Source organism: Hyla sarda, chromosome 2 (assembly GCF_029499605.1).
Source record: "Hyla sarda isolate aHylSar1 chromosome 2, aHylSar1.hap1, whole genome shotgun sequence".
In the NCBI taxonomy this organism is placed as follows: domain Eukaryota; kingdom Metazoa; phylum Chordata; class Amphibia; order Anura; family Hylidae; genus Hyla; species Hyla sarda.
In genome coordinates this window covers 278,303,474-278,319,937 of record NC_079190.1, presented here as the reverse complement: position 1 = coordinate 278,319,937, position 16,464 = coordinate 278,303,474, and the positions used below count along the sequence as shown (strand labels likewise).

At 45.1% G+C, this 16,464-nt stretch overlaps 1 protein-coding gene across 1 annotated transcript in view; it reads right to left on the bottom strand.

The window, feature by feature from the left end:
- TMEM35B (transmembrane protein 35B) overlaps positions 1-15,853 on the bottom strand; it is a 20,165-nt gene extending 4,312 nt beyond the window's left edge. The window contains exons 1-2 of the mRNA XM_056560623.1: positions 15,544-15,853; positions 1,340-1,520 (exon numbers count right to left, since the gene is read on the bottom strand). Coding sequence (XP_056416598.1) covers positions 1,340-1,520; positions 15,544-15,651 — 289 coding nt within the window. The 5' untranslated portion in view covers positions 15,652-15,853. The remainder of the gene's footprint in view (positions 1-1,339; positions 1,521-15,543) is intronic.
- Positions 15,854-16,464: the final 611 nt, after the last annotated feature.

The window sequence follows — 16,464 nt, the reverse complement described above, 5'->3', positions numbered from 1 at the left end:
AGAGAACAGAGGAGCGCCATCAGACAGGAGAGAAAGAGAGCACAGAGGAGCGCCAGACAGGAGAGAGAGCACAGAGGAGCGCCATCAGACAGGAGAGAGAGCACAGAGGAGCGCCATCAGACAGGAGAGCACAGGGGAGTGCTAGCCCATCCTCACTTACTGGACATTGTCCATGCCTGTGCTTCAGCTTGAACAAATCCATGATTTCTATAAAAATGAAATAAAATGTTCTCATGAAACATATTAGAAAGTTTAATGTTTTGCCAGCATGTACAATATATCAAAAATTATTTGATTCCGACAGTGCCCATCTAATGAACAGTAAATCACCTATTGTGAGCTGTGTTCCTGCATGATGAACTGTGAAAAATAGGATGGACCAAATCACTGAAGTGACACTTTAAATACAAGCAGAAAAAAATAAAAAATACAGTAGCACACTGCTAGCCCCAAAACATATGGTATATGTATATATTTACACACTATTTGGGCAAATATTCTAAGAACCTCAGCTTTTTTCTCTCTATAGCAGTATTGCATTTCTTTATTGCATATATATTTTAGAAGTAGAAGTGTGCTGCTCTCTCTTTTTGCATTTGTATTTCAGCCATATCAGTATGCACCAGTATACATATAACATCTATAATAGTTGTGAGGGATGTGCTATTTTTTTGGAGTGACACTTTAAAAGAGGTATTCCAGGAATTGTTTTATTTGACTATACTACAGGGGCTGTAAAGTTAGTGTAGCTCATAATATAGTGTCTGTACCTGTGTGTGACGGTTTTCTCACAATCCTTATGTGATTTTTACCCCAATATTTATTTTTAAACAGCATACAAAATGACTCAGATTTTTCCCAGGTTGCAATGCAGCCGAGACCTGGCTCACTAGTCAGCTGATTACAGAGAGCCTGTCTGCTTCAATGGGTGGAGGGATCGCTTGGTGGGAGAGAGATCAATCTGCAACAGCTGTAGGCACCCTGATTGAAAACCACATGTCTTTTGAAGGGATGCAGCTCATTTGTTTCAATGGGTGGGGTGGCTGATGGAATTATGGGATTTGTAGGCAATAAAGAAAACAAACAGGAAATACCAGTTCACAAAAAGCTAGCCAGTGTGGTAATGTGTGGTAATCTCACAACATAGCCATTTAGCCCCAAGACAAGCGTAGATCCTTCCTAAGCAAGTCCATTACTGCCTGCCAGGTACATACTAAAATCTCCTTATGGTGGATAACCCCTTTAAACTGATAGAACACCAGTGACTGTGGGGAACTACAAAATGGCTAACAAAATAGTTGGTCAAGTAAATAGGTAAAAACTATAAAATCATACTTACCTATCATGATGATACAAAGCACAAAGTTGCTTATCTCTTGAAGAATCCGAGGACCAAAAGCCAGCAATATTCCAGCCACCAGCTCTACCCACCCTACTGCCTGCAGGTATTGAGAAGGATCGGGCTTAAAACCAAAGTCTTTGAGTGGAAACACATCAGTAAACTGGACAAACTGGGATTTCTGCATATAAAAAAAAAACAAAAGTAACATTACTAACAATTTTTTCTTAGATTTTAGTTTAAAAGTATGATTCTTAACAATGTTACATTTTATTTCTTGGCATAAATATTAACCCCTTAACGACGCAGGACGTAAATGTACGTCCTGGTGCGGTGGTACTTAACATGCTCGGGTCATGCGCGGCAGGTCCCGGCTGCTTATAGCGATCGTGCGGATGTCCGCCATTAACCTCTCAGATGCCATGATCAATACAGATTACGGCATCTGCGGCCACTAAAATGGATGATCGGATCGCACATATTTGGTATATTTTTATAAAATTTTATTCCAAATAAAATTGATAAAAAACAATGTATTAAAAGTTTTATATATGCAAATGTGGTATAAAAAAATAATTATAGATCACGCCGCAAAAAATGAGCCCTCATACTGCCGCTTATAGAGAAAAATGAAAAAGTTATAGGTCAGCAAAATAGAGGGATTTTAAATGCACTAATTTGGTTAAAAAGTTTGCGATTTTTTTTTAAAGCAGTATAATAATAAAAGTATGTAATCATGGGCATAATTTTAATCTTATTTACCCACAGAAGAAAACAGGTTTATTTTACCATAAAGTGTACAGCATGAAAACGAAACCTTCCAAAGTGTGCAAAATTGCAGTTTTCTTATCAATTTCCCCACACACAAGTAGTATTTTTTTGGTTGCGCCATACATTTTATGGTAAAGTGAGTGATGTCATTACAAAGGACAACTGGTCGCGCAAAAAACTAGCCCTCATACTAGTCTGTGGATGAAAATATTAAAGTTATGATTTTTAGAAGGCCCCCCCCCCCCTTCTAAAAATCATAACTTTAATATTGTCATCCACAGACTAGTATGAGGGCTCGTTTTTTGCGCGACCAGTTGTCCTTTGTAATGACATCACTCACTTTACCATAAAATGTATGGCGCAACCAAAAAAATACTACTTGTGGAGAGGAAAAACCGAAAACGTAAAAATAAAATTGTCTGAGTCCTTAAGGCAATAATAAACTTAAAAACTGTAAAGCAAGGCTCCGTCTCAGTGTCCATCCAAGGTAAACAGTGAGGGATACCACAACATATACTTGACAGGTGCCACTGAGTGACGTGTCATACATAGGCTCCCATGTTAAAGAAGCATAGTGTGCATTATACTAGTGCTGGGCGGTATACCGGTATGAACCGGATACCGTTTTTTTTTCTCCCACGGTATGGATTTTTGTTCATACCGCTATACCGGTCAGGCCCCACCCTCCGGATGAATTGTAGAGCCCAGCGCGGCGCCCTCACTTCTCCAGGTGTGCTTCTGTGGCCCGATAGAACCTGTCAGCCAGTGTCCCCGCGAGCACGATCAATCCCCACCAATTGCAGGATCCATGTGCCCGCTAACGGTGTCACAAGAATGCCTCCCGCGATCGCTACCATCATTGCTAGCGGGGTCCCTGTGCCCACTAGCGGTGTCACAAGAATGCCGAGCGCGGCTCTGTTCCCCGTCCCTGTCAGCTCTCAGGGTACAGGAACAGATTTAAAAGCCTCGCGCGCAGCACTATGCAAATAGCGTAGGGCTAACGTAGGCAGCGCTAGGAGCCTAGCGTTAGCCCTACGCTATTTGCGTAGTACTGTGGATGCGCAGTACTACGTTAGCTGCGCACGAGGCTTTTAAATCTGTTCCCGTACCCCGAGAGCTGACAGGGACGGGGGAACAGAGCCGCTCTCGCCATTCTTGTGACACCACTAGTGGGCACAGGGAATACCGCGATAATAAAAAATACTGTGATATTCATTTTAGGCCATACCGCCCAGCACTACATTATACATTACTGTATGCTGCTCTATTAAACTGCATAGCAGACTGCACTTACTCCATACAGCAAATAAACCCCAACAAAAACCAGCTGAATGGAGGTCAAAATTACATTTATTCACCCTTAAATGAGGAAATATGGATACATTTACTTTATATGCTGGAAGGAGGCTTTCCAAAAGGACACGATAGATAGATGCTGCAGTGTGAAAAGAGCCTAAACATTTGATTGTTAGGGTAAATTTAGATTGAGCAATTTGATAGGAATCTCTGCTCGCAGAATTTCATGAGATTCCATCTGGTAGCCGCTGCTGAAATCTTTTGGCAGTAAGACCGCGCGGTCCTGCTGCGTCACCACTTACAACAATGCAGTGCTCGCAGAATTTCACACAAAGTATTCTCCACCGCCGAAATTCCGCAGTGTGAAAAAGTCCAGGGAAGACCCGTTTACACCAATGGTAATGTTCACAGCGCAAATTTCTGACACGCAATTCCACATGAGGAAATTCAGTTTAAATTACTCAGTGTGAACTATATCCTTAAATTGCACACATCTCCAGAATAATTTACTGTGTAAATTCTAGTAATCTGAAAGACTACTATGAAATTGCAGCAATTGTGAGGCCGGCATTATACACAGCATTTGTATTAAAACATTATGGCCAAACGTATGAAGTGTCACTGCAGCGATGAAGTCCCACAGTTCAGGGTGGAAAGATAAAGCTAACGCTGTTTGGATTGTTAAAGGGGTACTCCGGCGCTAAGACATCTTATCCCCTACCCAAAGAATAGGGGATAAGAGGCCTGATCATGGGGGTCCTGCCGCTGGGGACCCCCGTGATCTTTCACGCAGCACCCCGTTACCAACAGCCCCCGAAGCATGTTCGCTCCGGATCTCATGACTGCCGATCACGGGGCCGGATTAATGTGGCGTAACGGCTCCGCTACGTGTGATGTCACACCCCGCCCCCTCAATACAAGCCTATGGGAGGGGGCGGAGCCGTGACATAACAATACTCCGGCCCCGTGATCAGCAGTCATCAGACCCAGAGCGAACATGCTCCGGGGTCTGATGGTTACGGGACCCCCCGTGATCAGACATCCTATCCCCTATCCTTTGGATAGGGGACAAGATGTCTTAGCGCTGGAGTACCCCTTTAAGCAAACCGTACAACCCAGAAATCGCTGGGTGTGAGCTGCATCTCTCCACGCCAAACTGTGCAGAGGACATGGAGAAACATTACTGAAGTGACACTTTAAAGGCAATATATCACAAAATATGAAAACTTTTAACCCCTTAAGGACCCAGCCATTTTACACCTTAGGACCCGGCCATTTTTTACACATCTGACCACTGTCACTTTAAACATTAATAACTCTGGAATGCTTTTAGTTATCATTCCGATTCCGAGATTGTTTTTTCGTGACATATTCTACTTTAACATAGTGGTAAAAAATTTTGGTAACTTGCATCCTTTCTTGGTGAAAAATCCCAAAATGTTATGAAAAATTTGAAAATTTTGCATTTTTCTAACTTTGAAGCTCTCTGCTTGTAAGGAAAATAGATATTCCAAATAATAATTTTTTTTATTCAAACATACAATATGTCTACTTTATGTTTGCATCATAAAATTGACATGTTTTTACTTTTGGAAGACACCAGAGGGCTTCAAAGTTCAGCAGCAATTTTCCAATTTTTCACAAAATTTCAGGGACCAGTTCAGGTTTGAAGTGGATTTGAAGGGTCTTCATCTTAGAAATACCCCACAAATGACCCCATTATAAAAACTGCACCCCCCAAAGTATTCAAAATGACATTCAGTCAGCATTTTAACCCTTAGGTGTTTCACAGGAATAGCAGCAAAGTGAAGGAGAAAATTCACAATCTTCATTTTTTACACTCGCATGTTCTTGTAGACCCAGCTTTTGGATTTTTACAAGGGGTAAAAGGAGAAAATGTATACCGTATTTATCGGCGTATAACACACACTTTTTAGGCTAAAATTTTTAGCCTAAAGTCTATGTGCGTGTTATACGCCGATACACCCCCAGGAAAGGCAGGGGGAGAGAGGCAGTCGCTGCCCGCTTCTCTCCCCCTGCCTTTCCTGGGGTCTAGAGCCCTGCTGCCGGCCCTTCTCTCCCCCTGGCTATCGGCGCCGCTGCCCGTTCTGTCCCCCTGACTATCGGTGCCGGCGCCCCATTGCCGGCGCCGATATCCAGGGGGAGAGAAGGGGCAGCGGCACCCATTGCCGGCGCCGCTGCCCCGTTGCCTCCCCCCATCCCCGGTGGCACAATTACCTGTTGCCGGGGTCGGGTCCACGCTGCTTCAGGCCTCTGGCGTGCGTCCCCTGCGTCGTAGCTATGCGCTGCATGGCGCGGCGCACTGACGTCATGCGGCGCGCCGTGCAGCGCATAGCAACGACGCAGGGGACACACGCCGGAGGCCTGAAGCAGCGCGGACCCGACCCTGGCAACAGGTAATTATGCCACCGGGGATGGGGGGAGGCAATGGGGCAGCGGCGCCGGCAATGGGTGCCGCTGCCCCTTCTCTCCCCCTGGCTAGCCAGGGGGAGAGAAGGGCCGGCAGCAGGGCTCTAGACCCCAGGAAAGGCAGGGGGAGAGAAGCCGGCAGTGACGGCCTCTCTCCCCCTGCCTTTCCTGGGGGTGTATCGGGGTATACACGCGCACACACGCACCCTCATTTTACCATGGATATTTGGGTAAAAAGCTTTTTTTTACCCAAATATCCTTGGTAAAATGAGGGTGCGTGTTATAGGCCGGTGCGTGGTATACCCCGATAAATACGGTACTTCTATTTGTAGCCCAATTTCTCTCGAGTAAGCACATACCTCATATATCTATGTAAAGTGTTCGGCGAGCACAGTAGAGGGCTCAGAAGGGAAGGAGCGACAAGGGGATTTTGGAGAGTACGTTTTTCTGAAATGGTTTTTGGGGGGCATGTTGCATTTAGGAAGCCCCTATGGTGCCAGAACAGGAAAAAAAAAAACACATGGCATACCATTTTGGAAACTAGACCCCTTGAGGAAGGTAACAAGGAATAAAGTGAGCCTTAATACCCCACAGGTGTTTCACGACTTTTGCATATGTAAAAAGAATTTCAATAAAATGTGTGTTTCCCCCCCAAATTTCACATTTTTTGCAAGGGTTAATAGCAGAAAATACCCCCAAAAATTTGTAAACCCATCTCTTCTGAGTATGGAGGTACCCCATAAATTGACCTGAAGTGCACTACGGGCAAAATACAATGCTCAGAAGAGAAGGAGTCATATTTGGCTTTTTGAGAGCAAATTTTGCTCGGGGGCATGTCGCATTTAGGAAGCTCCTATGGTGCCAGGACAGCAAAAAATACCCACATGGCATACCATTTTGGAAACTAGACCCCTTGAGGAACGTAACAAGGAATAAAGTGAGCCTTAATACCCCACAGGTGTTTCACGACTTTTGCATATGTAAAAAGAATTTCAATAAAATGTGTGTTTCCCCCCAAATTTCACATTTTTGCAAGGGTCAATAGCAGAAAATACCCCCCAAAATTTGTAACCCCATCTCTTCTGAGTATGGAGGTACCCCATAAGTTGACCTGAAGCGCACTACAGGCGAACTACAATGCTCAGAAGAGAAGGAGTCATATTTGGCTTTTTTGAGAGCAAATTTTGCTCGGGGGGCATGTCGCATTTAGGAAGCCCCTATGGTGCCAGAACAGCAAAATAACTCCAACATGGCATACCATTTTGGAAACTAGACCCCTTGATGAACGTAACAAGGGGTACAGTGAGCATTTACCCCCCACTGGTGTCTGTCAGATCTTTGGAACAGTGCACAGCCCACTCTTCCAAAGATCTGTCAGACACCAGTGGGGTTTAAATTCTCACTGCACCCCTCATTACATTCCGTGAGGGGTGTAGTTTCCAAAATGGGGTCACGTGTTTTTTTTTTTTTGCGTTTGTCAAAACCTCTGTAACAATCAGCCACCCCTGTGCAAATCACCTCAAATGTACATGGCGCACTCTCCCTTCTGGGCCTTATTGTGCGCCCCCAGAGCACTTTGCGCCCACATATGGAGTATCTCCATAGTCGGGAGAAATTGCATTACAAATTTTGGGGGGCTTTTTTCCCCCTTTTACCTATGTCAAAATAAAAAGTATAGGGCAACACCAGCATGTTAGTGTAAAAAATTTATTTTTTTACACTAACATGCTGGTGTAGACCCCAACTTCACCTTTTCATAAGGGGCGAAAGGAGAAAAAGCCCCCCAAAATTTGTAAGGCAATTTCTCCCGAGTACGGCGATACCCCATAAGTGGCCCTAAACTGTTGCCTTGAAATACGACAGGGCTCCAAAGTGAGAGTGCCATGTGCATTTGAGGCCTGAATTAGGGATTTGCATAGGGGTGGACATTGGGAATCACTGGCGTAGAATACCCCTAACAGGGTGCCTCCAGCTGTTGCAAAATTCCCAGCATGCTTGGACAGTCAACGGCTGTCCGGCAATACTGGGAGTTGTTGTTTTGCAACAGCTGGAGGCTCCATTTTGAAGACAGTGGTGTACGAGACGCTTTTCATTTTTATTGGGGAGGGGGGGCTGTGTAGGGGTATGTGTATATGTAGTGTTTTTTACTTTTTATTTTATTTTGTGTTAGTGTAGTGTAGTGTTTTTAGGGTACAGTCACACGGGCGAGTTTCCCGCTGCGAGTTTGAGCTACCGCGCAAAATTTGCTGCAGCGCAAACTTGCAGCTTGATACTCACTGTAAGCCCCCTGCCCATGTGAATGTACCCTGTTATAGTTGTACCCTGTTATAGTTTTACAACAGCTGGAGGCACACGGGTTGGGGAACACTGAGTTAGGAAACAGACAGACAGACAATGTTTCCCAACCAGTGTGCCTCCAGTTGTTGCAAAACCACTACTCCCAAACATTCTCAGGCATGCTGGAAGTAGTAGTTCGGAAACATCTTTAGAGCCAGATGTTGCCAAACTACAACTCCCAGCATGCTTGGAGTTGTAGTTTGCAAAATCTGGAGGACTACAGTTTGCAGACCATTAATACAGTGGTTCCCAATCTGTGCCCTTCCAGATGTTGCAAAACTACAACTCCCAGTATGCCTGGACGGTAAGTACATGCTGAGGATGTGTAGTTTTGCAACATCTGGAAGGGCACAGTGGTCCCAAAATTGCGGACCTCCAGATGTTGCAAAACTGCAACTCCTAGCATGCCCAGATGCCAAGGGCTGTCTGGGCATGCTGGGAGTTGTAGTATACAGGGTCCCAATACAGCAATGCATGTCGCTTTACGGCGACGTGCATTGTTGTAAAGGGCCCGACCGCGGCTGAAGATCCACTCACCTGTCGCCGCCGCCTTCATCGCCGGGATCTGGGTCTTCAGGGACGAGGTAAGTACCGGGGCCAGGCCCCAGCACTCCCCCGTCCCCCGCCGTGTCCTCCGGTCTTCCTCCAGTCTTCTCCGGACTACCAGGGGCCAGGTAGGGCGGGAGGAAGTAACCCCCCCCCCACCTGCGATTGGTCGGTTAACTAACCGACGGATCACAGGGGATAGGAGGAGGTAGCAGGATTGCCACCTCGCTCCTATACTTCAGCATGGTCCTGGCTGTCTGTGACAGCCAGGATCATGCAAAATTACCGGGCGGTCGGGTCCCAGATCAGATCAGATCAAACCCGATCAGCCCGGTATCGCAAGGGCGATTTTCCTTGCGATTTGCAGCGATCGCCGACATGGGGGGCCTACATGGCCCCCCTCGGCGTTTGCCCTGGATCCCTGCTGAAGGATTTCAGCAGGGATCAGCTTCCGATCTCCGCCGGGTGAACGGCGGAGACCAGGAAAAGACCATGACGTATGCATACGTCATGGGTCCTTAAGACCCAGGGTGTGATGACGTATGCATACGTCATGGGTCCTTAAGGGGTTAAACATGATTTGATTAGGAACATCTTGGTGGTATTTTTAAATTAAAATCACAACTAAAGATATAGCATTTATTGAAGTATTTTTCTCCTTTAAGAGCCTGGAAAAACACTAGTACAAAAAGTCACTAGAATGTAAAAAAAAAAAAAAATAAATAAAAAAAAAAAAAAAAAAAACACATGCAAAATACAACTTTGAACAAAAAAAACAAAAAGACAGTTTTGTTTGCAAAATCTTGCAGGTAAGTCAGTATTAATCTCCTCATGCAGTCATTATACACTGTAACCACCAGAGGGCGCTGCAAACCAAAGATTTGCATAAGATTTTTTCCCCCTTTTGCCAATTCAAGATGTAGCAGCAAGAAAATTGACCAAATAAAAAGGCAGCACAACGATCCACCGTCAAACCCAACATGCTGACGTTCGTTCATAAGTGGCTAAAGGTGCGAGTGGTGCATCAGATGATTTACTACAGGAACTTTTGCAACAGTAAATGGAAAAGTTTATTCATGCAGCCAGTAGTTAAAGTAAAACAACTGAAAAAGTCATACATATACACTTCTTATTACAAAGGGAGGATCCCCAAGGAAAGTCCCCCACCTGGATATTGAAAAAGATTTTTACTAGTACTGTGCACAGTTTTACTGGTACTTCTCTATCCTAGCTTTGTTTTCTTTACAGATAGTGTGTTTTTGTTGACCGCTGCTTGAGAACAGTGCTGATGTTTCTAAGTGCATTGGAGAGATATTGCAGAGAGATACACTGCTCAAAAAAAATATATAAAGGGAACATTAAGATAACATCCTAGATCTGAATGAACTAATCGTATGAAATACTTTAGTCTAGGGATCAACCGATATCGATTTATAGGGCCGATACCGATAATCTGTGAAGGTTAAGGCCGATAGCCAATAATTTATACCGATATCCCGGCATAAGTTATCAGCTATTTATTACGCCGGAAAACCACACTACAGGCTGATCCAACTTTGATGTAATGTCCTTAAAACAAGTCAAAATGAGGCTCAGTAGTGTGTGTGGCCTCCACGTGCCCGTATGACCTCCCTACAATGCCTGGGCATGCTTCTGATGAGGTGGAGGATGGTCTCCTGAGGGATGTCCTCCCAGACTTGGACTAAAGCATCTGCCAACTCCTGGACAGTCTGTTGGTGGATGGAGCGAGATATGATGTCCCAGATGTGCTCAATCGGATTCAGGTCTGGGGAACGGGTGGGCCAATCCATAGCATCAATGCCTTTCTCTTGCAGGAACTGCTGACACACTCTAGCCACATGAGGTCTAGCATTGTCTTGCATTAGGAGGAACCCAGGGCCAACCGCACCAGCATATGGTCTTACAAGGGGTCTGAGGATCTCATCTTGGTACCTAATGGCAGTCAGGCTACCTCTGCCAAGCACAAAGAAATGCCACTCCACACCATTACTGACCCACCGCCAAACCAGTCATGCTGGAGGATGTTGCAATTAGTACATACTAGAAAAAGAAAAAAAAATAATAAAAAAAAAGTTTGCTGCACATAGTGCACACCCAAAGCATATATAGATTGTAAATAAACTTTATTATGGAAACAACATATAGACAAGGGAGACACACATCTAAACACAATTAAAAAGGCTCAATATTGAGCCTAACACAACCAGGTGGGACACTGTTTTTACAGCGTTCATGTTGTATGAATGTTAACTTCATACTGTAAGTTGTTGTCACAGCATAGACTATTATGAATAGGTAAGAGGTACATTTCTCAAATACATCGCAGCTCATATCTAAATAAATGGTCATATTTTATTGGTATGCATTAAAAGGAATGTAGAAATCAAAAAGAAAAAACAGTGTGTCGGCAGTGCCACGCACTGATTACCGCAGGTAGTGTGAACTGCATCCAACGCCCAGAGACTTGGCAATGCTATCCTTATCCCGGTGCTCTATCCCAAAGGAGACAAGCTTCCGATAATCCAAAGAAACAGTATAAAGGGAGGCACTCTTATTAGATGCACCAGCATATTTATTAAGGTCTGTTGTATCTTGTAACCAGACCTGAATAAATACGCTGTTGCATCTACGAGTGCCTGCCTGTATACTGTTTCTTTGGATTATCGGAATGTAGAAATCCCCCAGAAAAAAACTAAATAATAAATGGCGACTCAACACCAAACTAATTACCGCCACCTTAAAAATTCCGCAAGAGGTCAGATCACATTTATTGTACATTAACTCTTATAAACCTCACCGGATGTATTTACATCCTGCCATTAACACATATGAAATGAGAGTGCAGTAACTGTCACCCCCTAGTTTTTTGACATCTTCTTACCCCAGATATTGCATATATAAGTCCATTTGTTCCGTTCAGCAGCAGTCCAGCCACCAAACTGTATGTGGCCAGGATCGCTCTTTATATCTAATCCCGGCACTCACCACGCCAGTGCAGCTTCCGGCCACCATATGTTTCCGGTAACCATGATTCGCACTTCCGGCAACCCCGTTTACGGGAGTGTGCTGTATTGATGCGTGTCATCTGGCTGGTCACGTGACGCTCCGATCATGTGATCAGGGCTCCCCACGTCACTATAGGCCCTAATGATCACATGACCGCAGTTCACTAACAGAGTGCCATTGCCGGATTATACTCTGACACTGTAGCAGAGGCTCCTGTTATTTCATAAACAGAGCCATTACTTAAAAAAATTAAAATAAATGATACTCATAGGTATATAAGGAATGAACGGCAGCAACATTTTATATTATGGGTAAGGGAATTTCTAATACATATATGTATAACATGTTGACTGGCTCATTGCGATGGAACCAATCTTACTAGGTAAGGGCGGTATCAGCGAAGGGTACTCCCCCAAACAAAAGGGGGGGCAACATCCACATGCATAGATTAAGATTAATATATCACTACACTGGTGCTATCATATATATAACCTGATGCCTCTATCTCACTTTTCCTGTCTTCAAACTAAAACATAATAGATATTAAGTATTGTATGCGATGCTCCCCTGCTCTTTCTTGGATTGACTTGTGGTTCGAGTTCTCTTCGTGGTCTGTTATAATTGAATCCTTGCTCAAATTTAGGAGAAGAGTGGAAGAAACTGGAGACAGATGTGCCCCCTTAAAGGAGAACTCCAGACCATAAAAATTGTCCCCCATAGTGCCGGCAGTAAAAAAATAAAGATGTACATACCTTCCTCCGCTCCCCCGGGGCCTCCGGTAACCGGCTCCGGTCTCCGCCGCAATCCACTTCCTGGTTGCCGGTGGTTGGATGAATCAGCCAATCGCCAGCCGCAGCGCAGTGCGACTCGGCCGGCAATAGGCTGAGCGGCAGTGTAACGTTTTTGGCCCCGGCCGCAGGTGCCGGTGTAGTGAAGAATTTTGTGTCCTGCAGCGTTTTCACACTGCCGATCAGCCTATCGCCGGCCGAGTCGTACTGCGCTGCGGCTGGTGATTGGCTGAGCGCAGTAGGACTCATCCGACCACCAGCAACCAGGAAGAGGATCGCGGCGGAGACCGGAGCCGGTTATCGGAGGAGGGTATGTACATCTTTATTTTTTTACTGCCAGCACTATGGGGGACAATTTTTATGGTCTGGAGTTTTCCTTTAACAGGGTGGCCTCAACCATGGTGCCGTTCCCTACACTAATATAAGTGAGGGTGCTAGGAACACGCAAAATTAAAGTAAACGAAGGACAGAAGAAAGGAAAACAACGAGTAGGAAGTTTAGGGACCCTCCATCGCTGACCCAGCCCATAGGCTTAACACGGGTAGGCATTTTTTGAGGTGGCAGTAATTGGTTTGGTTTTGAGTCACCATATTATTTAGTTTTTTGTGGGGGATTTCTACATTCCTTTTAATGCATACCAATAAACTATGCCCATTTTAAAAAGGGGGATATATGATTGCTACAATTGCTAGTCACTGTAATACAAACTGGGACCCCCTCTTGATCTCCAGCCAGCACTCAGCATTCTGAACACTTACATTCAGAAGCCGGGTTGGGGCGGCCCTCATGCCACACCACGCCCCCTCCATTCATGTCTATGGGAGGGGGCATGACAGCTGTGTTTGCACATCATGCCCCCTCTCATACACATGAATGGAGGAAGCGTGGCATGATGCCACAGCCACCCGAACCCAGCGTTCTGAACATGAACATTCAGAACGCTGGGGTGCCGGCCGGAGATCGTGAGAGGATCCCAGCGATCAGATATCTTATCCCATATACTTGACAGGTTTCAAGTGGTTCTCCTGCTTGAAATCGGTCACTGTCTGTGATGGCCACTTATCCTTCATGTGTCCTGGATCACAAAAACAAGCAAACGTTTATATGTGTAATGTGCCACACTTCTATTTCTTCTTCTTCAAACTCTGGATATGGCCTAAAAAGTGTTAAGATAGCAGAGCCAGGCAAGGCGATAAGATCCAATAAAAATACGATTTCATTTTAGTTTTTTTACTAGAGGAAATTGCAAGAAAATAAATAATAATAATTGACCAATGCCAGAAGGGGCAGTAGACTACACTTTTGAGTCCCACAAAATACATTCACATCTATAGACATGATGAACAAATAGGATGATGCTAGTCACAAGGGCTGTGGTAGCCTAACTACAGTAATACAGGGTTAACCTAAGGAATATGCCCCATGAGTATAAAGCAGTGTTTCCCAACCAGGGTGCCTCCAGCTGTTGCAAAACTACAACTCCCAGCATGCCTGGACAGCCTTTGGCTGTCCAGGCATGCTGGGAATTGTAGTTTTGCAGCAGCTGGGGGCACCCTGGTTGGGAAACACTGGTATAAAGCATTGTTTCCTAACAAGTGTGCCTCCAGCTGTAGCAAAACCACAACCCTGGGCATGCTGGGAGCTGTAGTTTGGCACCAGCTGAAGGCACTCTGGTTGGGAAAGACTAGAGCACAAAGGGTACAGCTAAGCTGCTATGTGGCACAGTACTGTCACCTGAGGGACTTTAGACTATAGCACTGTCCTCTGTCACCTACCACCTCTTTTTACATGGTCTGGTGCTGAATACAAGTGTCACTGCCACCCTAGCGTTGAGATGGCGCCGGCAGATAGAAGTTTCTAAGGGTGCATTCACACCACGTTTTTACAATACAGTTCCCGTATCAGGGTTTTGATGGAAAACTGATTCCGCAAAATCGGACTAAACTGTATCAAAACGTGTGTACAAATGTTAACCGTATACAGTTAAAAAAATAAAAAAAAAATAAAAAAAAATGTAAAAAGTGATGTCCGGTTGCAACAGTTTTTTTAAGAAAAATAAAAACGTATACGTTTTAACTTTTCACTCCATTATGAATAAAGTTTCACTTGCTTGATTGAAATTCCAAGAGAAAAAAACCGTGCAAAGTCAAAAACCGTATGGTGAATGGTATGCAGTTATGTACGGTTCCCATTGACTCCCATGTTTACAAAAAAAAAAAAATTACAGTTTAAATGGTGCATTCACACAATGTTTTTTGCAATACAGTTCCCGTATCAGGTTTTTGATGAAAAACGGATTCCTCAAAACCTGACTAAACTATCAAAATGTGCGTACAAATTTCAACCCATACACAGTTAAAAACCGTATACGTTTAAAAAAAATGTCCGGTTGCATCCGTTTTTTTTTAAAGAAAAAAACCTATAAGTTTAACTTTTCACGCCATTATGAATAAAGTTTCACTTGTTTGATTGAAATTCCATTAAAAAAAAACTGTGCAAAGTCAAAAACCGTATGGTGAATGGCATGCACACAGTTCTGTACAGTTCCCATTGACTCCCATGTTTAAAAACAAAAACATACGGTTTAATATTTTTTCACCCGGACCAAAAACCGTGGTAGACTACAGTTTTGGGTATGGGGAAAAAAAAACTGACAAAACCTTACAGGATGCAAAACGGACACAACCTGATGCATCTTTTGTCATACGGTTTTCAATACGATTCCATACGATTTTCACATAGAAAACTTATACAGGAACTGTATTGCAAAAACGTGGTGTGAATGCCCCCTTATCGAATAACATATAGGCAGGCTATACAGAGTATGGGGCTCCATCTTAAGTCCAATAACGTTCATGCTAGGCCTACATGCCACACTGAAGCCTGGGGCACCAGCTATTCAGGGGGTACCGTTATCTGAGGCGAATACCACCCCCAGCAGTGTAGTGCAAGGAGTGACCAGAGTGCGCAGCATGAACTGGGAAGAGCACCGAACTGCCTGGCACTTACCATGTGCTGGTGCACCTCAGCTGATACTTGGTCTGTCAGTTTTACAACTCCGGCGAAGCCAAAGAAGAACCCCAATAGCACCCTGATAGCAGAGAATACAAAAGCCATAGCTGCAGCTGTGTCCTGCCCTCACAACACTCCGCACGGTCTAACTACAGCGCTGCACCAAGGGAAGGAGAGGACTGAGCGCGGGAGCCCCGCCCATTGGCTGAAGCCTCTTCTCATTCTTCACCGCCTTCGTTTGGAACAGGCGCCTAAACGCAGCGGCAGCGTCTGTTGGGGAAGGTGTGAGGCGTTATATGGAGGCAGTGACTGAGTACGCCTCACCAAGCATTGGCGTACTCCACAATTCATTAGTAATACCAGGCCGAGTTAGTGTGCTGTTCCCTGGGCTCAGTGTCTGTCAGCAGTTCAGTCCGCCCCTTTCTTTCTGGCTCAATAGGATAGACTCACTGGGGAAGAACTTGATGTATCCTCCATAGTCTAGGTTCACACTGCGTTTAAAGGGGTTCTCCGGTGCTTAAACATCTTATCCCCTATCCAAAGGATAGGGGATAAGATGCCTGATCGCGGGAGTCCCGCCACTGGGGACCCCCGGGATCATGCACGCGGCACCCCGTTTGTAATTAGTCCCCGGAGCGTGTTCGCTCCGGGTCTGATTACGGGCGACTACAGGGCGTGTGGCGTGTGACGTAACGCCCCCGTCACGCTCCGCCCATCAATGCAAGCCTACGGGAGGGGGCGTGATAGCCTCCCGTAGGCTTGTATTGCGGAGCGTGACGTCACACGCCGCCCGCCTTGTAGTCGCCCGTAATCAGACCCGGAGCGAACACGCGGGGACTCCCGCGATCAGGCATGTTATCCCCTATCCTTTGGATAGGGGATAAGATGTTTAAGCACCGGAGAACCCCTTTAAGGTTT